Source organism: Miniopterus natalensis, chromosome X (genome assembly GCF_054644295.1).
Source record: "Miniopterus natalensis isolate mMinNat1 chromosome X, mMinNat1.hap1, whole genome shotgun sequence".
In the NCBI taxonomy this organism is placed as follows: Eukaryota; Metazoa; Chordata; class Mammalia; order Chiroptera; family Miniopteridae; genus Miniopterus; species Miniopterus natalensis.
The window spans coordinates 54,110,225-54,129,254 of NC_142103.1; the positions used below are offsets into that span (position 1 = coordinate 54,110,225).

Sequence of the window (19,030 nt, forward strand, 5' to 3'; positions counted from 1 at the left end):
GGCTCAAATTGAAAGAAACACTTTGGCCAGGTTAGAACTCAAACCTACCGGGACAGGTGAGGTAGGTGAGACAAGTTTAGAAATAAAACTGTCCCTGATTCTCTTCTGTAATTTATATATTTTTTAAATGTTCTGGTTTCTCATGCAACTTGAGTTTATTTTCTTTCTTTTACAATATAATAAGTACAATTATAATAAATGAAAGAGGCTGAAGATACAATTCATGAGTGTGCACAAACTTCTTTCCTTATTTGGATCACACCTCTCTGTTTGTTACCCTTCTAGCCTGCTTCAGTGGCTTGAAAGCAATTTTAATGGTTTTCCAATTTCTCCAGTAAATGGGGTCCCTGATATTTTGCATAAAGTAGTGCTGGAAAAGTTGTACTCTTCAGGAGTGGAGCTCAGCTATAGCAAGAAGGATCTGGTGTGGGATCTAGACAACTTACCTGGCATAAAGGAAGAGAGAGAGTGCTTTGAACTATATATTTTTGCATCCTGTTGAAACACCATGCTTCTGTTTCTCTAAGTTGTGACAAGCAGCTAACTTTAGCTGCAATTTTTTTGGAGGTGGGGGAATTATAGCATCATTGCCACCATTGAAAGACTTATGTCTAGAATTATTGAGCAATTAAAAACTTTATATTTTTCATGCAAGGTGAGTCCAGCCACTTTAAGTAGAAAAATAAGATGTCAGACAACCTGTAGTTTCTTAGGAAGAAACCACTATATTCTAAAATGCTTTTCCAGAATTTTACTAAATATGATTATAGTATGTGTGTTCATTTTTTAGGGATTGGTAACATCTGAAAATACCAAACCAAACAAACGCTTGCACCACCACTACCATAACACTGTACCACAAAAAAATGCCACTGTACGTGGATTCCAAGCAGGCTAAAAAGAAAAAGAGTTGATTAGATCTCAAACCCACTGAACGGGATGACGGCCACGGCTGCATTGGAGACACCAAAAATGAAGAAGAGTGCCTCCAAAAAAGAGAAGCAGCAGCCTAAACAAGACAGCACAGAGCAGAGCAATGCTGATTCTGAAGAGTGGATGAGCTCCGAGAGTGACCCTGAACATATGACCCTTAAGAGCAGCAACAACAATGACAATAGCTGCCTACCTGGAGCTGTTCAGTTGAAGAAAAAAGAAATTCCCTCTAAACCACACCGCCAGCTCTGTAGATCACCCTGCCTGGATCATCCAAGCTTCTCCCAGAGCAGCATTCTACAGGATGGAAAGCTTGACTTGGAAAAAGAATACCAAGCCAAGATGGATTTTGCTCTAAAGCTGGGCTATGCAGAGGAACAGATTCTATCAGTGCTGAATAAGCTGGGACCAGAATCACTTATTAATGATGTATTGGCAGAGCTTGTCAGACTTGGGAACAAAAGTGATTTAGAAGGGCAGGCCAATTTGAGTCTGTTAGTGCCTCAGGGGCCCACTTCCAGAGAGATTGCAAGCCCTGAACTGTCCCTTGAAGATGAAATAGACAGCAGTGACAATTTGAGGCCAGTTGTCATCGATGGAAGCAATGTGGCAATGAGGTAAGACTGGTATATTTTCTCTCTCTTTCTTTAAAAGTGCCCTAAGCTCATAGAAATTGTCTTCCTTTGCCAAGAACTATGAGAAGCCCTTGGTTGTTGTCTGTAGCTTGTGCTCTTCTAGGTGGACAGAGTCTGAAATGATTCTGCTCTGGCCTTTTCTCCCTCCTTTGAAATTGTTGCCAATTTATATTCAGGTGTTCTGAAAGCAGCTTACACATCAATTATGCTTCTGAGAAGACATAACCATTTAGCCTTTGTTTTTCTTGGAGTCTCCTCTCTCACCTGTACTTGGCTAAACCAATCATCCCCAAAACGTTGCTTTTATAATGTGGCTTGAGGGCATACTTGGGAACTTACAGTAACTCCCAATTGCCATTCTGAATTTGGACCCCTCTACTTGGCTGTATGATATGACCTTTTCTTCCTCCCATTTGATTGTATCTCTCACACTTTTTGCATTTACATCAGTCTCTTTAACAATTTCCATGTAAATTATGCTGATTTCTATGCCTACTTCTTGTGTTCATGTCATTTCCCAACCTAAGAGTGACCTCCTTCTTATCTTTATACCTTTCATGTTGTACTACCTCCACAAACAACCTTCTGACTTTTCTGGTCACAATGGTTGTCTCTGAGCTGCAGTGCTTATGGTAGGGTGAATAATACCTCCCTAAAGATGTCTGCATCTTAATCCTTGGAATCTATTAATATAGTCAAAGGAAACTTGAGTTAAGGATCTTGAAGTGAGGGAGATTATACTGGATTATCAAGGTGGGCTCAATGTAATCACAAGGGTCCTTATAAGAGAGTGAGGGAGACAGCATGGTCAGAATGAATAGGAGGAAATGTGATGGCAGAGAGAATAGTATAGAGTGGTGTAAAAAAGGATCCATAAGCCAAGAAATGTGGGCAACCTCCAGAAGCTGAAAAGAGCAAGAAATGAATTCCCCACTGAAGTTTGAAGAAAGAACACAACCTTGCCAACACTTTGATTTTAGACTTCTGACTTCCTGAACTATAAAAGAATAAATTTGTGTGATTTTAAGCCATTAAATATTACATCAGCAATAGGAAAGTAATACAGAACAAAGAGTGTCTTCATACTTTATTCCATACTCTCTCATATAATTTTTTTTTGTTCCACTGCAGTGTTTTCTCAGATAATTTATTATTTCATGTCAGAGAGCCTTAGAAATTTCTTCTTCTATTTCTCAAATGAGTTGTCATCCATGTTTGGCTTAAACATTCCCAGTGATCAGGAGCCAACTTTGTATTGAGTCCACCATTATTTGATGAGCTCACTGGGATTCTTAGACTGTACACAATCAGAACAAATTTTTTTTTATTTGACTATTCCATTATTTTTGAGGCCAAGGACCTTGTTTTATGCCTCCCTTGTTTTCTTCACAGCACAAATCACAATATTGGATGGTCCCACAGAGATATGAGGGAGCAGGAATAAGGGCAAGTCTTATGAACCATACCATTGGTGTATTCAGGAGTTGTTTAGCAGAGGTACACATCACAGCAACTTTATTTTACAGATGACAAAACTAGAGCTCAGCAAAGTTAAGTGACTTCCTTTTATAGCTAGTAAGTAGAAAAATAAGCACTTGAACTTAAGTCTCTGGCTTCAAATGAATGAAATTAAACTAACAATTATAAATATGTATTTTGTACCAGGTCTTTTTGCATATGTAATTTAATCCTCACTAAAAATCCTGTAAGAGTGGACTATTTCAGTTAATTTTTGCAGGTAGGGAGAGGAGACTCAGATTCAGAGAGGTTCAGTAACTGCCCAAGGTTGCACAAATAATAATTGATGAAGCTTTTCTCAAAATCTGAATCTGACTCCAATGCCTCTCTGACAATATTATGCAACACTATACGGCTATTAGTGTTGTTAAGAATGCTTGGCATTCCTCCTAGGAGCAAATAATACATTTACTGAATTCCTTTTTCAAATCTTTTAAATCATGACAGTATCATTGCAAAGTGGGTAAAGCAGGCTAGCCATCTCCCCTGTTTTAATGAAGGGAAACTAGAAGCATAGTAACAAGGAAATTAAATGATCTGTACACAAAACAATAATGTTGCAATCTACCAGTGGAAAGCAAAAGGTGATTTTTTTTCCAAAGGGCCAAATGTAACTCTGCTCTCCTCCTAATAGGCATAAATTAAAGTGATTCTTGAGAGGAAGTGGTATGGGATTTGCTACACTCAATCTCATCAGATCAAACACTAAACACCTTAGGCTGGGTGTAAGGTTTTGTATTTTGGAGATGGGGATGAGAAGAAGCCAGGACTTCTTTGAGTACTTTGAGTTCATGCTGATATACAATCTTCCTTGTCTTTGGATTTCTATTCAAGTATTTGTAGTTATGACAGATACTATGTGCTTCTTTTGCTTGAAAAGGAATAATGGAGAATTAATTACTAAGGTAATTTCTTTTAGCATATCTAGTTTATGCCAGTAACAAACTGTCATACTGATAGGAAGATGAACTTTTGTCTTTTGTAAAAGTTGCTTTACTAAATTAAATATATCTCACATAATTTAAATAAGCAAAAATATAATGCTGAATCTTGTTTTTAGGAGTATATTAAAATAGTGCATAGTAAACCATATTATTTGGTTTTGTCCTTGGTAGCATCTCTTCCCTTATTCTGTAATCACATTTTACACTGTCAAAGTTCGGTGCCACAGTCAGTTTATAAATTTGTTAGTTCCATTAACCTAAATTTGGTTTGTTTTTCCCATTGGTTAGCTGTACATTTATCATGATTGGTACTTCTTAAACAAATTATGTAATAACATCTGTTCTCCCTCAGCATGTTGGATGAACCTGCGCTGACATTTTAATGCTTTGTTTGTCATTGACAGTATATGTTTAATATTTGAAGTAGTGGTGTACCTGTGATTTACACACTGATATGTTCTAAGATACTAAAAGATACATTCATTCTGCAAGCTGTTTTTTGGGGAGGAAAATTCCATTTCAAGTGTAAATGCTACCATATTCTGTGAACTCTATTAATCAGAGAACCAAAAAGAAAAAAACAATTGAAAAATGGAGGATAGGAGAGCAGCAATTAGAAAAAAAAAATTTTAAAGCAGGAAGAGAGTTTTAAGGGAACTTTTGGACAACATGACACGTAACAACATCCACATCATAGGGGTAACAGAAGGAGAAGAATCCAGCCGAGGATTAGAGAAAGTGTTTGAAAAAATATTGACAGAAACTTCCCTAATTTGGTAAATGAAAAAGTCACCCAAGTTCAATAGAAACACTTCAGCCAGAAGGGAGTGGCATGAAGTATGCAAGGTAATGAAAAATAAGGGACTGCATCCAAGACTATTCTATCCAGCAAAGCTATCATTCAAAATTGAATGTGAAATAAAGAGCTTTGCAGATAAAAAAACTGCTAAAGGGGTTTATTTCTACCAAACCAGAACTACAAGAAATCATAAAAGGGCTGGTGTAAGGAGAAGAAGAAGAAAGATAGAGAGAAACACACCTATAAAGAAAGAATGGCAATGAATAAGCACCTATCAATACTAACCTAAAATGTAAATGGGTTAAATGCTCTAATCAAAAGACAGGGTAGCTGAATGGATAACATAACATGACCCATACATATGCTGTCTACCAGAGACCCACTTCAAAACAAAGGACTCACACAGGCTGAGAGTGAAGTGTTGGAAAAAAATATTCCATACAAATGGAAATGAAACACAAAACAAAACAGCAGGAGAAGCAATACTCATATCTGACAAAATAGACTTTAAAATGTAAGCCAGAACAAGACACAATGAACATCACTACATAATACTGAAGGGGTTGATCTAACAAGAGTATATAATACTGGTAAATATATGTGCACCCAATATATGAGCACCCAAATATATTTTTAAAATTCTGGGGGACTTTACAGAGAGATTGACAGCAATACAGTTATAGTAGGACACTTTAACACCTCACTGACAGCACTAGATACATCTTCTAAACAAAACATCAACAAGGACACAGAGATTCTAACTGAAACACTAGATCAGATGGAATTTGACACTTACAGAATATTTCACCCCAAAACTCCAGAATATACATTCTTCTCAAGTGCACACAAGACATTCTCAAAGAGAGATCACATGTTAGGACACAAAACAAGTCTCTACAAGCTCAAGGAGATGGAAATCATATCAAGAATCTTTTTGGATCACAAGGGCATAAAATTAGATATCAACTACAATAAAAACACTAAAAAACATTCAAATACATGGAGGCTAAATAACATGTTATTAAATAGTGAATGGGTTACCAAAGAGACCAAGGAAGAAATCAAAAACTTCTTGGAAACAAATGAAAATGAAAACACAACAACCCCAAATCTATGGGATACAATGAAAGCAGTCTTGGGAAAGAAATTCATAGCAAAACAGGCCTACCTCAAAAAATAAGAAAAATTTCTAATAAATTATCTAAACCTACAACTTAACGACTTAGAAAGGGAACAATAAGAAAAGCCCAAAGTAAGTAGAGGGAAGAAATAGTAAAGATCAGAGCAGAAATAAATGACATGGAGACTAAAACATACTACAAAAGATCAATGAAACCAAGAGTTGGTTCTTTGAAAAGATGAGCAAGGTTGATTAATCTTTAGCCAGATTCATCAAGAAACAAAGAGAGAAAACCCAAATAAATAAAATCAGAAATGAAAGAGGTGAAGTAACAATTGACCCAACAGAAATACAAAGGATTTTAAGAAAATACTATGAACAATTATAGGCCATCAAATTGGACAACCTGGATGAAAGGGACAAATTCCTAGAAAAATAATACAATATTCCAAAACTCAATCAGGAAGAGTCGGAAAACCTGAATACACTGATAACTCCAGATAAAGCTGAAGCAGTAATCAAAAAACTTCCAGCACACAAAAGCCCTGGTCCAGATGGCTTCATAGGGGAGTTCTACAAAACATTCAAAGAAGAACTAAAACTTATCCTCCTCAAACTATTCCAAAAACACCCAAGAGGAAGGAACACTTCCAAGCTCTTTTTATGAGGCCAACATCATCCTAATTCCAAATCCAGACAAAGACACTACAAAGAAAGAGAATAACAGGCCAGTATCCCTGATGTACATAGATGCTAAAATCCTCAATAAAATATTAGTAAATTGGATCCAGCAATATATTAAAAATACCATACACCATGACGAAGTGGCATTTATTCCAGGGATGCAAGGCTGCTACAATATTTGCAAAACAATAAATGTGATACATCACATAAACAAATTGAAAGACAAAAATCACACGATCATATCAACAGATGAAGAAAAAGCATTCGACAAAATCCAACATCCACTTTGATAAAAACTCAACAAAGTGGGGATAGAAGGATCAAAACTCAGCATAATAAAGGCCATAGATGATAAACCTACAACAAATATCATACTCTATGGGCAAAAGCTAAAAGCATTTCCCTTAAGAACAGAAACAAGACAGGAAGGCCCACTTTAACCACTCTTATTCAGCATAGTATTGGATGTCCTTGCCACAGTGATCAAACAAGAGGAAACAATAAAAGGCATTCAAATTGGAAAGGAGAAAGTAAAACCGTCACCATTTGCAAATAACATGATATTGTACGTAGAAAACTCTAAAGGCTTCACCAAAAAACTATTAGATTTAATAAATGAATTCGGTAAAGTAGCAAGATACAAAATTAACATCCAGAAATTGATGGCATTTTTTACACCAATACGAACTCAAAGTAAGGGAAACTAAAAAACAATCTCATTTTCCATTGCAACAAAAAAATTTAGATATTTAGGACTAAACTTGACCAAGGAGGTAAAACACCTGTACCTGAAAACTACAGTACATTGCAAAAAGAGATAGAGGAAGATATAAACAACTAGAAGAATATACCGTGTTCATGGACTGGTAGAATTAAAATCATTAAAATGCCCATTCTACCCAAAGCAATCTATATCCAATGCAATCCTTATTAAAATAGCAATATCATATTTCACATATCTAGAAAACATATTCCAAAAATTTATATGGGACCAAAAAAAAACCCTGAATAGCCACAGCAATCTTGAACAAGAAGAACAAAGTTGGAAGAATCACAATACCATATATCAAGTTATACTGCAAAGCCACTGTAATCAAAACAGCTTGGTACTAGCACAAACACAGGCATATAGATCTATAGATAATAACAGAAGCCAGAATTTGAACCAGACTTTACAATAAATTAATATTTGACAAAGGAGGCAAGAGCATACAATGGAATAAAGACAGTCTCTTCAATAAATGGTGTTGGAAAAATTGGACAGGTACACGTAACAAACTGAAGCTTGAAGACCAACTCACACCATACACAAGAATAAACTCAAAATGGATAAAAGACTTAAACATAAGTTGTGAAACAATAAAAATTCTAGAAGAAAATGTAGGCTGCAAAATCTCAGACATCTCTTGTAGCAATATGTTTGCTGACACATCTCCTAGGGCAAGAGAAACAAAGTAGAAAATAAACCAGTGGGACTACAAGAAAATAAAAACTTCTGCACAGAGAAAGACACCATTAGCAAAACAAAAAAGAAGCCTACTGTATGGGCGAACATTTTTGCCCATGAAACAACTGATAAATGGTTAATTTCCAAAATATATAAGTAACTCTTGCAACATAACAAAAAGAAGACAAACAATCCAATAAAAAATTTGCGAAAAACCTAAATAGACACTTCTCCAATGTGGACGTACAGATGGCCAAGATATATGAAAAAATTCTCAATGCCACTAATCATCAGAGAGATGCAAATTAAAACCACAATTAGGTATCACTTCACACCTGCCAGAATGGCTACCAACAACAAAAGGCATGTACTGGCAAGGATGCGAAACCCTAGTACACTGCTGATGGGAATGCAGACTGGTGCAGCCACTATTGAAAACAGTATGGAGTTTTCTCAAAAAATTAAAAATTGTGATCAGGGAGGGAAGATGGCAGCACTATGAGAAGCAGCAGAGGGCCCCTGCTCCCAGCCACAGACTCTATTTACTCCTAAAATATTGTGTAGCCAGCTTGGAAAAACCAGAGAAACATACTTGAGTGGACAGAGTGAGAGAAGGGAGCACTGAAAAACATCATAGAATGCAGTAAGAGAGGGGGGGTGTAAAAAGAGGGAGTCCCCCCCTGAAGCCTGTGCTGGGCTTCAAACCCCAAGACTTGGAAGCTGCAAAATTCCCTCCCCTCGGGCGTGCAGAGCAGCATCCAAAAGGGGGGATATCACACCCAGAGCAGAGGAGAGGGTAAGGAGTGTCCCAGAGGGAGGGCAGAGGGAACCACCGGAGCAGTGAGTCCACGAGAAGGGGGATGGCGCCTTCCTAGGAAACAAAGCGTCTAATGGCGGATGTGACTGGAGTATGATACTCAGGGTGCTGACTACAGGAAAGGGTGTCCTAAAGTGTGTGGCACTTGAGTAGTAAGGGACCAGAGGCTGGGACTGAGCAGCTGCACACAGAGACCCTCCGCCTCCCAGTAAGGCACTCTGTTGAGTCCCAGAAAGCATTTAATCTGTGTGACCAGGGGAAGGGGAGGAGAGCTCCCCCACCCTGAGCTCCTGGTGCAGAGAGGCTGGAATTTGTGACCAGCCTTAAGGGGCGCCGTGGTGGCCAGTGGAGCCTCCCCAGCTTTGCTGAGATGAGCAGTGAGGGGAGCTGCACTGAGCTGACTTTGGTTCCCCTCCTGCTGGGTGCCTTGGCGCGTGGGCAGCAGGACCTTGCAGGGAGGACTCTCTGCCTGTGCCTTGCTTTGTGCATTTTTGAGTTCTGATAACTGAACTGGCTCCCACCTTCCAGCTGTGCACTGGGCAGAGAGACTAGCTGAAGCTGGGATTGGAGTCTGCAGAGTAGACTATATGAGGGGCAGGCCTGGTGCAACCAGCCAACCAGAGCTGGGAAGGGAGGGGTGGAGCCCGCCTGCCTCTCCTGCAGCCTGAGAGCACCACCCCCAATAGGAAAGGAGCTGGTCCAGCTTACTGAGGACCCAGACACACCCACAGGGCAAGGTCCTAAGCTGGAAGGGAGAACAGCTCACAGGAGGACATTACAAGAATAGGAATCTCAGGGACTGTATTTGGGAACTGAAGGAAAAGCTGAAAACCCCTGCTGGGGGCTGGGCAGGCAAAGGGCTCACTGGAATGTTTTTTAATCAAACCCGCTGATCCCAGCCTGCTGAAACGGCCCATACAGGAAAGGCAACAGGCTGAACTCAATCTGAAACTGCAGCAGGGCAGTACATGGGGAACTAGAATCAGATGATATGGTAGAGACAGAGGAGCTGGCAGTGGAGCAGAAACTAACTCCCTCACAGGGAGCGCCTGACAGTGAAACCTCTAAGTAAGGGGAGAGATACTCTGAGCTACACTAGCCATCTGGCACCCTGAAGACTACTGAAAACTCTGGAGAAAAAAGTTGCAAAACAGCTGAAAAGAGGAGGTGGCCCACGGAGAGCCTCAGATCAACCATCTACCTAAGTACACCAGAGCCAAACCTAAAAACTCATCACACTGGCTGATATACAAGTACCTCCCAGGGATATGGAAATCAGCATACAAAACAGTGAGCCTCAGACCACATAAGCTGCCCAGAAGAAACTCACCCAATTGATTTTTTTTTTCTGTTTTTTGTTTTGTTTTGTTTGTGTATTTTTTCTTTGTTTATTTTTTCTCTTTTTCCCTTAGGAAGAAGAGAAAGGAGGAAAAATTATATGTTTTTCCTTCTTTTTAAATTTTATAATAATTTTTTTAAAAAAATTTAAACATTTTTTAACTAAATTTTTGTCTATTTTTATAAAAGAATTTTGTTTTGCTTAGCTTTTGTTTTGTTTTTCTGTTTTGTTTTGTTTATTTGCTTTGTTTTGTTTCACCCTTGCTTCTACTATCAAGGCTCTCTTGATACCCCTGCTTAATGACTGGGACTTTATCATTACAACCAAGAAATTTTCTGTTTTCCTCTATAGTTTCCCCTGAATCTCTTATTGGACTCCCTCCCAGCCTGGGCTTTATCTCTCTCTCGCCTCTTGATTCATTGGCATAACTTTTTTTTCCTCTTTTATTTCTTTCTTTTGTTATCCTCCCTTCTATCTTCCTATCTTTTTGTCTGATGGTTAGTTTCTCTTATTCTCTTTATTGTATTTTTATTTTCTCATTTTCAACTATTATCCTATTCCTATTCTCTTCCTTAATTTTTTGCTGGCCTTTCCTTCAGAATCTTTTCTCTGCATCAGTTATCTCCCAGTAGCTCTCTATTTTTTACATTTTAGTTTATTATTCTTTTTTTCTAAATTTTCATCACTGGTAACAACACTATACATTACTCTCTCTAAGCTTTACTTTTCTTTCTCTCTCTCTTTTTTTTAAGCTTTTTTTTGCTTCTCTGTGTTCTCCTTTACTTTCCCAGTTCTATTTTCACTTGGGTTGTTTTCATTGTGGCTATCAAGATATTTTGTAAGATAATCCTTGTTTCCTGGAAGTTTAGTTGTGTATTGTGCTAACTTGCCAGCACCCATACAACAGCTTATATGATGAGGTTGGGGATTAGACACACAGTTAGCCAACCTGACAGGAGAGTCCTACCAAGGACTAGTCAACAACAATCTCGACCCAACCACAACAGGAAAACATAAAGAAACCACAAAAGGAACACCCATAAAAGGGACATGCCTAGAGCAAAGAGCTCAGAAGTATAAGGAAAACACACCTCTGGCTCCACTGGACTCACAAGACAAAATCCCACCGCACAAGACTGGGAGACAGGAAATACATCTAATATACAGATACAAACACTAAGACCTACCAAAATAAGGAGACAAAGAAACAACCCTCAAAATAAAGAAAGAAAAAATTGCCAGAAAGTCTTTGATGAGATAGAGTTAAGCAAGCTATCAGAAACAGAGTTCAGAGTACTGATTATGAAGATGTTCAAGGAACTTAATGAGAAAAACAAGACAATAGAGGACCTTAGGGAAAAGATGAAAAAAGAGATACATAACATAAACAAAAATCAGACAGAAATAAAGAATGCTGTGTCTGATATCGAGAATACACTGGAAGGAATCAAAAGCAGGCTCAGTGAAGCAGAAAATAGATTATGTGACTTAGAAGACAAGGTAGAAAAAAATCACTCAATCAGAGCACCAAAAACAAAAAACACTTAAAAAGTATGAGGACAGTCTAAGGGAGCCTTGGGACAACAAGAAGCAAAACAACATTCGCATTATAGAAGTGCCAGAGGGGGAGGAAAGAGAGCAAGGGATAGAGAACTTGGTGGAGGAAATAATGGCAAAAAACTTCCTTATGCTGGTGAGGGAGAAAGGTACACAAGTTCAGAAAGCAAAGAGGGTTCCAAATACGAGGGACCCAAAGAGACCCACTCAAAGACACATCATAATTAAAATGGCAAATGTCAAGGACAAAGAAGAAATATTAAGGGCTGCAAGAGAGAGACAAGCAGTGACCTACAAGGGAAACCCCATAAGGCTAAGAGTTGATTTGTCAACAGAAACTCTTCAGGCCAGAAGGGAGTATCATGAAGTTCTCAAAGTAATGAAAACCAAGAACATGCAACCAAGATTGCTTTATCCAGCAAGGCTATCATTTAAAATTGAAGGTGAAATAAAGAGCTTCCCAGACCAAAAAAAAAGTTAAAGGAGTTCAGTACCAACCAACCAGCATTGCAAGAAATGGTAAAAGGACTGCTCTAAGAAAAAGATGTATAGTGAGAGGAAGGTACATCAGCATAAAGGAGGGAAATAGCATTAAATACGTTTATATCAAGAGTAACCTTACATGTAAACAGAATAAATGGTCCAATCAAGAGACATACAGTAGCTGAATGGAAAAGAAAACAGGAACCAAATATATGCTGTCTACAAGAGACCCACCTGAGAGCAAAAGACTCACACAGTCTCAAAGTGAAGGGATGGAATAAAATAGTCAATGCAAATGAAAAGAAGAAAGCTGGAGTAGCGATATTTATCTCTGACAAAATAGATGTCAAAATAAAGACCATAACAAGAGACAAAGGTGATCACTACATAATACTAAAGGGATCAATCCAACAGGAGGAAATAACCCTTATAAGCAATTAAACGCCCAATATAGGAGCACTTAAATATATAAAAAAAATTCTTGGAGGACTTTAAGGGAGAGATTGAAAGCAACACAATCATTGTGAGGGACTTAAACACTGCACTGTCAGCACTGGACAGATAATCAAGACAAAAAATCAACAGGGAAACACAGACCTTAAATGGCTCACTTGACCTAATGGATTTAAGGGACATTTATAGAACATTTCACCCCAAAGCAGCAGAATACACATTCTTCTCAAGTGCACCTGGAACATTCTCAAAAATAGACCACATGTTAGGGCACAAGGCAAGTCTCTTCAAATACAAGAAAATTGAAATCATATCAAGCATCTTCTCTGATCACAATGCCATGAAACTAGAAATCAACCATTATAAAAAAACTCAAAAATATTCAAGCACATGAAGGCTAAATATCATGTTATTAAATAATGAATGGGTTAACAATGAGATCAAGGATGAAATCAAACACTTCGTGAAAAGAAATGAACATGAACAGACAACAACCTAAAATCTATGGGACACAGTGAAAGCAGCCCTGAGAGGAAAATTCATAGAATTACAGGCTTATCTCAAGAAACAAGAAAAATATCTAATGAACTATCTAACACAACAACTGAAAGAACAGTAATGAGAACAGCAAGAAAAGCCAAAAGGAAGTAGAAGAAAGGAAATAATAAAGATCAGAGCAGAAATTAATGACAAAGAGACTAAAAAAAATACAAAAAATCAATGAAACCAAGAGCTGGTTCTTTGAAAAAATAAATAAGATTGATGTACCTTTAGCCAGACTCACTAATAAACAAAGAGAGAGGACCCAAATAAATAAAATTAAAAATGAAAGAGGTGATATAACAACTGACTCAACAGAAATACAAAGGACTGTAAGAAAATACTATGAGCAACTATATGCCGACAAATTGGACAACATTGGTGAAATGGGCAAATTCCTAAAAGCATACAACCTTCCAAAGCTGAATTAAGAAGAGGAAGAAAACCTCAATAAGCTGATAAGAACGAATGAAATTGAAGCAGGAATCAAAAAACTCCCAGCAAACAAAAGTCCTGCACCAGATGGATTTACAGGCTAGTTTTACCAAACATTCAAAGAAGAATTAACACCTATTCTACTCAAACTATTCGAGAAAATTCAAGAGAAGAGAAAACTCCGAACTCTTTTTATGAAGCCAACATCATCCTAATCCCAAAACTAGATAAAGATACTACAAAGAAAGAAAATTACAGGACAATATCCCTGATGAACATAGATGCTAACATCCTCACTAAAATACTAGCAAACCGGATCCAACAATACAATTAAAAAATCATACATCACAACCAAGTGGGATTTATTCTGGGGATGCAAGTTTGATACAACTTCCCCAAATCAATAAATGTGATACATCACATAAACAAAATGAAGGACAAAAATCATATGATCATATCAATAGATGCAGAAAAATCATTCAACAAAATCCAGCAGCCATTTCTGATAAAAACTCTCAGCAAAATGAGAATAGAGGGATCATACCTCAACATAATAAAGTCCATATATGACAGACTTCCAGCCAACATCATGCTCAATGGGCAAAAACTAAAACCACTTCCATTAAACACAGGAACAAGACAGGGATGTCCACTTTCACCACTCTTATTCAACATAGTACTGGAAGTCTTAGCCACAGACATCAGACAGGAAGAAAATATAAAAGTTATCCAAGTTGGAAAGGAGAAAGTAAAACTGTCATTATTTGCAGATGACATCATACTTACATAGAAAATTCTAAAGACTCCATCAAAGTACTACTAGGTTTGATAAACGAATTTGGCAAGGTAGCTGGATACAAAATCAACATTTGAAAATCAATGGCATTTTTATACACCAACAATGAACTTTTAGAGAGAGAAACTAAAAAAAAAAAAAAAAAATACCATTTACCATTGCAACTAAAAAATAAGATACCTAGGAATAAACTTAACCAAGGATATAAAAATACCTGTACTCAGAAAACTACGTGACACTGAAAAAAGAAATAGAGGAAGATATAAACAAGTGGAAGAATATACCATGCTCATGGATTGGAAGAATTAATATCATTAAAATGTCCATACTACCCAAAGCAATTTATAAATTCAATGCAATACTTATTAAAATACCAACAGCATATTTCACAGATCTAGAACAAACATTTTGAAAATTTATCTAGAACCAAAAAAGACCCCAAATAGCTGCAACCATCTTTAGAAAAAAGAACAAAGTGGGAGGGATCACATCATCAGGCTTCATACTGTACTACAAAGCCACTGTAATCAAAAGAGCCTGATATTGGTACAACAGCAGACATATAGACCCATGGAAGAGAACAGAAACCCCAAAAATAGACCCAGGCCGCTATGGTCAGTTAATGTTTGACAAAGGAAGCAAGAGCATCCAATTGAGTAAATACAGTATCTTCAATAAGTGATGCTTGGAAAATTGGACAGATACATGCAAAAAAGTGAAACCAGACCACCAACTTTCACCATACACAAAACTAAACTCAAAATGAATAAAAGACTTAAATGTAAGTCACGAAACCATAAAAATCCTGGAAGAAAACATAGGCAGTAAAGTCACAGACATCCCACGTAGTGGACTTTTCACTGATACATCTTCTAGGGCAAAAGAAAGAAAAGAAAAAATAAACATATTGGACTACATCAAACTAAAAAGCTTCTGCACAGCAAAAGAAAACAACCTCAAAATACAAAGGAACCCCATGGTCTGGGAAAACATATTTGCCAAGGACGAATCTGATAAGGGGCTAATTTCCAAAGTGTACAAAGAACTCATAGTACTCAGCAAGAGGAAGACAAACAACCCAATTAAGAAATGGGCAAAGGACTTAAATAGACACTTCTCCAAAGAGGACATACGGATGGCCAAGAGACACAAGAGAAAATGCTCACAGTCGATAATCATAAGAAAGATACAAATTAAAACCACAATGAGGTATCACTTCACACCTGTCAGAATGGCTGCCATCAACAAATCAACAAACAACATGTGCTGGAGAAGATGTGGAGGAAAAGGAACCCTAGTACACTGTTGGTGGGAATGCAGACTGGTGCAACCACTATGGAAAACAGTATGGAGTTTCCTCAAAAAATTACAAATGGAGCTGCCGTTTGACCCAGTGATTCCTCTCCTAGGAATGTATCCTAAGAATCCTGAAACATTCATCAGAAAGAATATATGTACCCCGATGTTCATAGCAGCACTGTTTACAATAGCTAAGATTTGGGAACAACCCAAGTGCCCATCAGTAGATGAGTGGATAAAAAAACTGTGGGACATTTGCACCATGGAATACTACACAGCTGTAAAGAAGAAGAATTTTGTACCCTTTGGGTCAGTATGGATGGACCTGGAGAATATTATGCTAAGTGAAATAAGCCAGGCAGCGAAAGACAAATATCACATGATCTCGCTGATACGTGGAATCTAAAGAACTTAATAAACTTATGAACAGAATAGATTCAATGACATGGAAGCATAGATGAGTCTTACGAGTGTCAGAGGGATGGAGGAGGGTGGGTGGGTGGAGGGGGAGAGAGTAACCAGAGAGTTTATGTGCATATATGCACAACCCAAGGACACGGACAATGGTGGGGAGACGGACTGGGGAGGGGGATGGGATGGGGTGGAACGGGTTTTGGGAAGAAAAAGGGACATCTGTAATATTTTAAACAAAAATAAAATTTTTTAAAAAAAGAAGTTAATATATACATTACTGAGATTCTGCTTTTCAATATAAGCTATTCAAATAAAAAATGAGCAATTAGAATTCTTTTTATTGTGTACAAGTGTCACATTTATCATTTCTATTTGTCCAGTGTTTACTTAGAATCTTTTCATCTGTGTTCTAAAGGGTTTGGGTCTGTAGTCTTTTTTATTTTATTATTTGTTTTTGCTCAGGTTTTGCTATCTGTGATGTTGATCCCATTGAATGAGACGAGAAATACTCCTGCTTTCCCAATATCCTGCAAGAGTTTGTGTGTAATTCATATTATTCTCCCTTAAATAAATATAGGTGTATTTTTTTAAAAAAAAATTAAAAAGAAAATTAAAAATTTTACTGCCATTTGACCCAGTCATCCTACTTCTTGGAATATATCCTAAAAAAAACAAAACGGCAATTAGAAAAAATCTATGAACTTTTATGTTTATAGCATTGCAAGTTTTAATATCTAAGATTTGGAAACTGTTTAAGTGCCCATCAGTTGATGAGTGGATAAAAAAACTGTGGTTCATTTACACCATGGAATACTATGCAGCTGTAAAAAAGAATGATCTCTTACCCTTCGGGACAGCATGGATGCACCTGGAGAATATTATGCTAAGTGAGAAAGGGCAGTAAAAGAAAGACAACTATCACATGATCTCATTCACATGTGGAATATAATTAACAAAATTAACTGAAGAACAAAATAGATACAGAGATATAAAAGCATCAAGCAGTCAAGCAAATTTCAGAGGGAAGTCAGGGGTGCCAACTGGTGATGATTAGACAGGAATCAAAGAACTTATATGCATATGTTCATGACCTATGACACAGGCAATACTGTCAAGAAGGTGGGGGGGGGGAGGAATAGAAGTAAATGCCAGGTGGAGGAGATCAATGAGGGTTAAAAGCTGATATCTATAATACTTTCAACAATAAAGAAAAATATTTTTCTAAATAATAAAAATAAAAAATAAAGATAAACCATTCTGAATAATCAACTGCAACTGAAGACTAGCTGAAGATCACCCTCATATCCAAGGACCTAAAATGGAGACCACATAGAGACTGCTAGGAAGTGCAGAGGCCCTAGCGGGCCGGCTGGGCACCCACAGGCAGCAGCTGAAGTACAAGAGCAATATCTTAGCTGTGAGTGCGGTCCCTCTGAGAAGTCCAGGGTCCCAACATAGAGAACCAGAACTGAGAAAGGTCCCCACATAACATATGGCTGTGAAAAGCAGCTGGGTCTCTCTCCCAAGGAGAGGCACCCAATGCATAGAGCTTCATGCCTTGGCCTCCAGCAGAGGAAGGGAAGAGTGAACTAGAGCTGTGTTAGGAGAATCAAGGGGTGTTGGCATGAGTAATAGCTTTCAGAGGGCAGCCATCTGGATTCCTGTGCTGAGTCATTCCCCCATGTGGCAGAGGACATCTTTCTCAGGCAGACACACTCCAAAAAGCTTTTGCCTGAGGGGATACCAATTTCCCTACCCTGTTGAAAATTCTCTTGCCCCACCCTGTGTAGTTTATATAGCCTGAGGCTCATTAATAAATTGATAACAATCAGCTACCCCATCCTGTGGAGTTTCTACAGTGAAGATAATTAAGAGTCTAACAATCAATCTCTAGGTCCTTTGAATCTCCCTGATTTGCTTCTGAACATAGGTCTTGAAAAAGCAGACCTTGGCCTGCATCCTGCCCAAACACACCCATTCTTCAGCCCCCACAGAAGAAACCACAGCTGTGGAGTTCTGAAAGCTTCAAAGAGGATACTCAAGATCAGTCACAAACAGCATCTGACATTGGCCTGAACCAAGACCATCGAAAAGATTGGGTGTCCTACTAGATCTACCTAATAAATAGAAACAAATCCAAACAGGCTGCCAAAATGGGAAGAAAAAATGCAAGACCCAAATGAAAGAACAAAATAATTCTCCAGAAAAAGAGCTAATTGAAATGGAGATAAGCAATCTATCAGATATAGAGTTCAGAATACTGATCATAAGTGTGCTCAACAGCACGAGAAAAAAATGGAAACAATGAAGGAAATTAAGAATGACATAGTAGAAATTAAAAAACACACACACACAAACATTGGAAGGAATAAACAGTAGATTAGGGGAAGCTGGGGATCAGATCAGCAAATTAGAAGACAGGGTAGAAAAAATCACTCAATAAGACAACCAGAAAAGAAAAAACAATTTAAAAACAGGAGGACAGTTTAAGGGAGTTGTGGGACAACATGAATAATAAGAATATTCACATCATAGGAATAACAGAAGGTGAAGACAGTGAACAAGAGATAGAGAAACTGTTTGAAAAAGTAATGGCAGGAAGCTTTCCTAATCTGGTGAAAAGAAAGTCAAAGAAGTTCAGGAGGCACAGAGAGTCCCAAGCAAGAAGTAGTTAAAGAAGCCTACACCCAGATACACCATAATTAATGTGCCAAAAATTCAAGACAAAGAGAATAATGAAGGCAGCAAGAGAAAAGCAAGCTGTTACCTACAAAGGAGCTCCCATAACGCTGTCAGTTGATTTATCATCAGAAACAC

At 37.7% G+C, this 19,030-nt stretch overlaps 1 protein-coding gene across 3 annotated transcripts in view; it reads left to right on the forward strand.

The window, feature by feature from the left end:
• The window catches only part of ZC3H12B (zinc finger CCCH-type containing 12B), a 349,800-nt gene that overhangs the window by 318,065 nt on the left and 12,705 nt on the right, over window positions 1–19,030 (forward strand). For all 3 annotated transcript variants that reach the window (XM_016210168.2, XM_087829308.1, XM_016210169.2), the window contains one exon: window positions 791–1,550. In XM_016210168.2, the coding sequence (XP_016065654.2) occupies window positions 940–1,550 (611 nt within the window). In that variant the 5' untranslated portion in view covers window positions 791–939. The remainder of the gene's footprint in view (window positions 1–790; window positions 1,551–19,030) is intronic.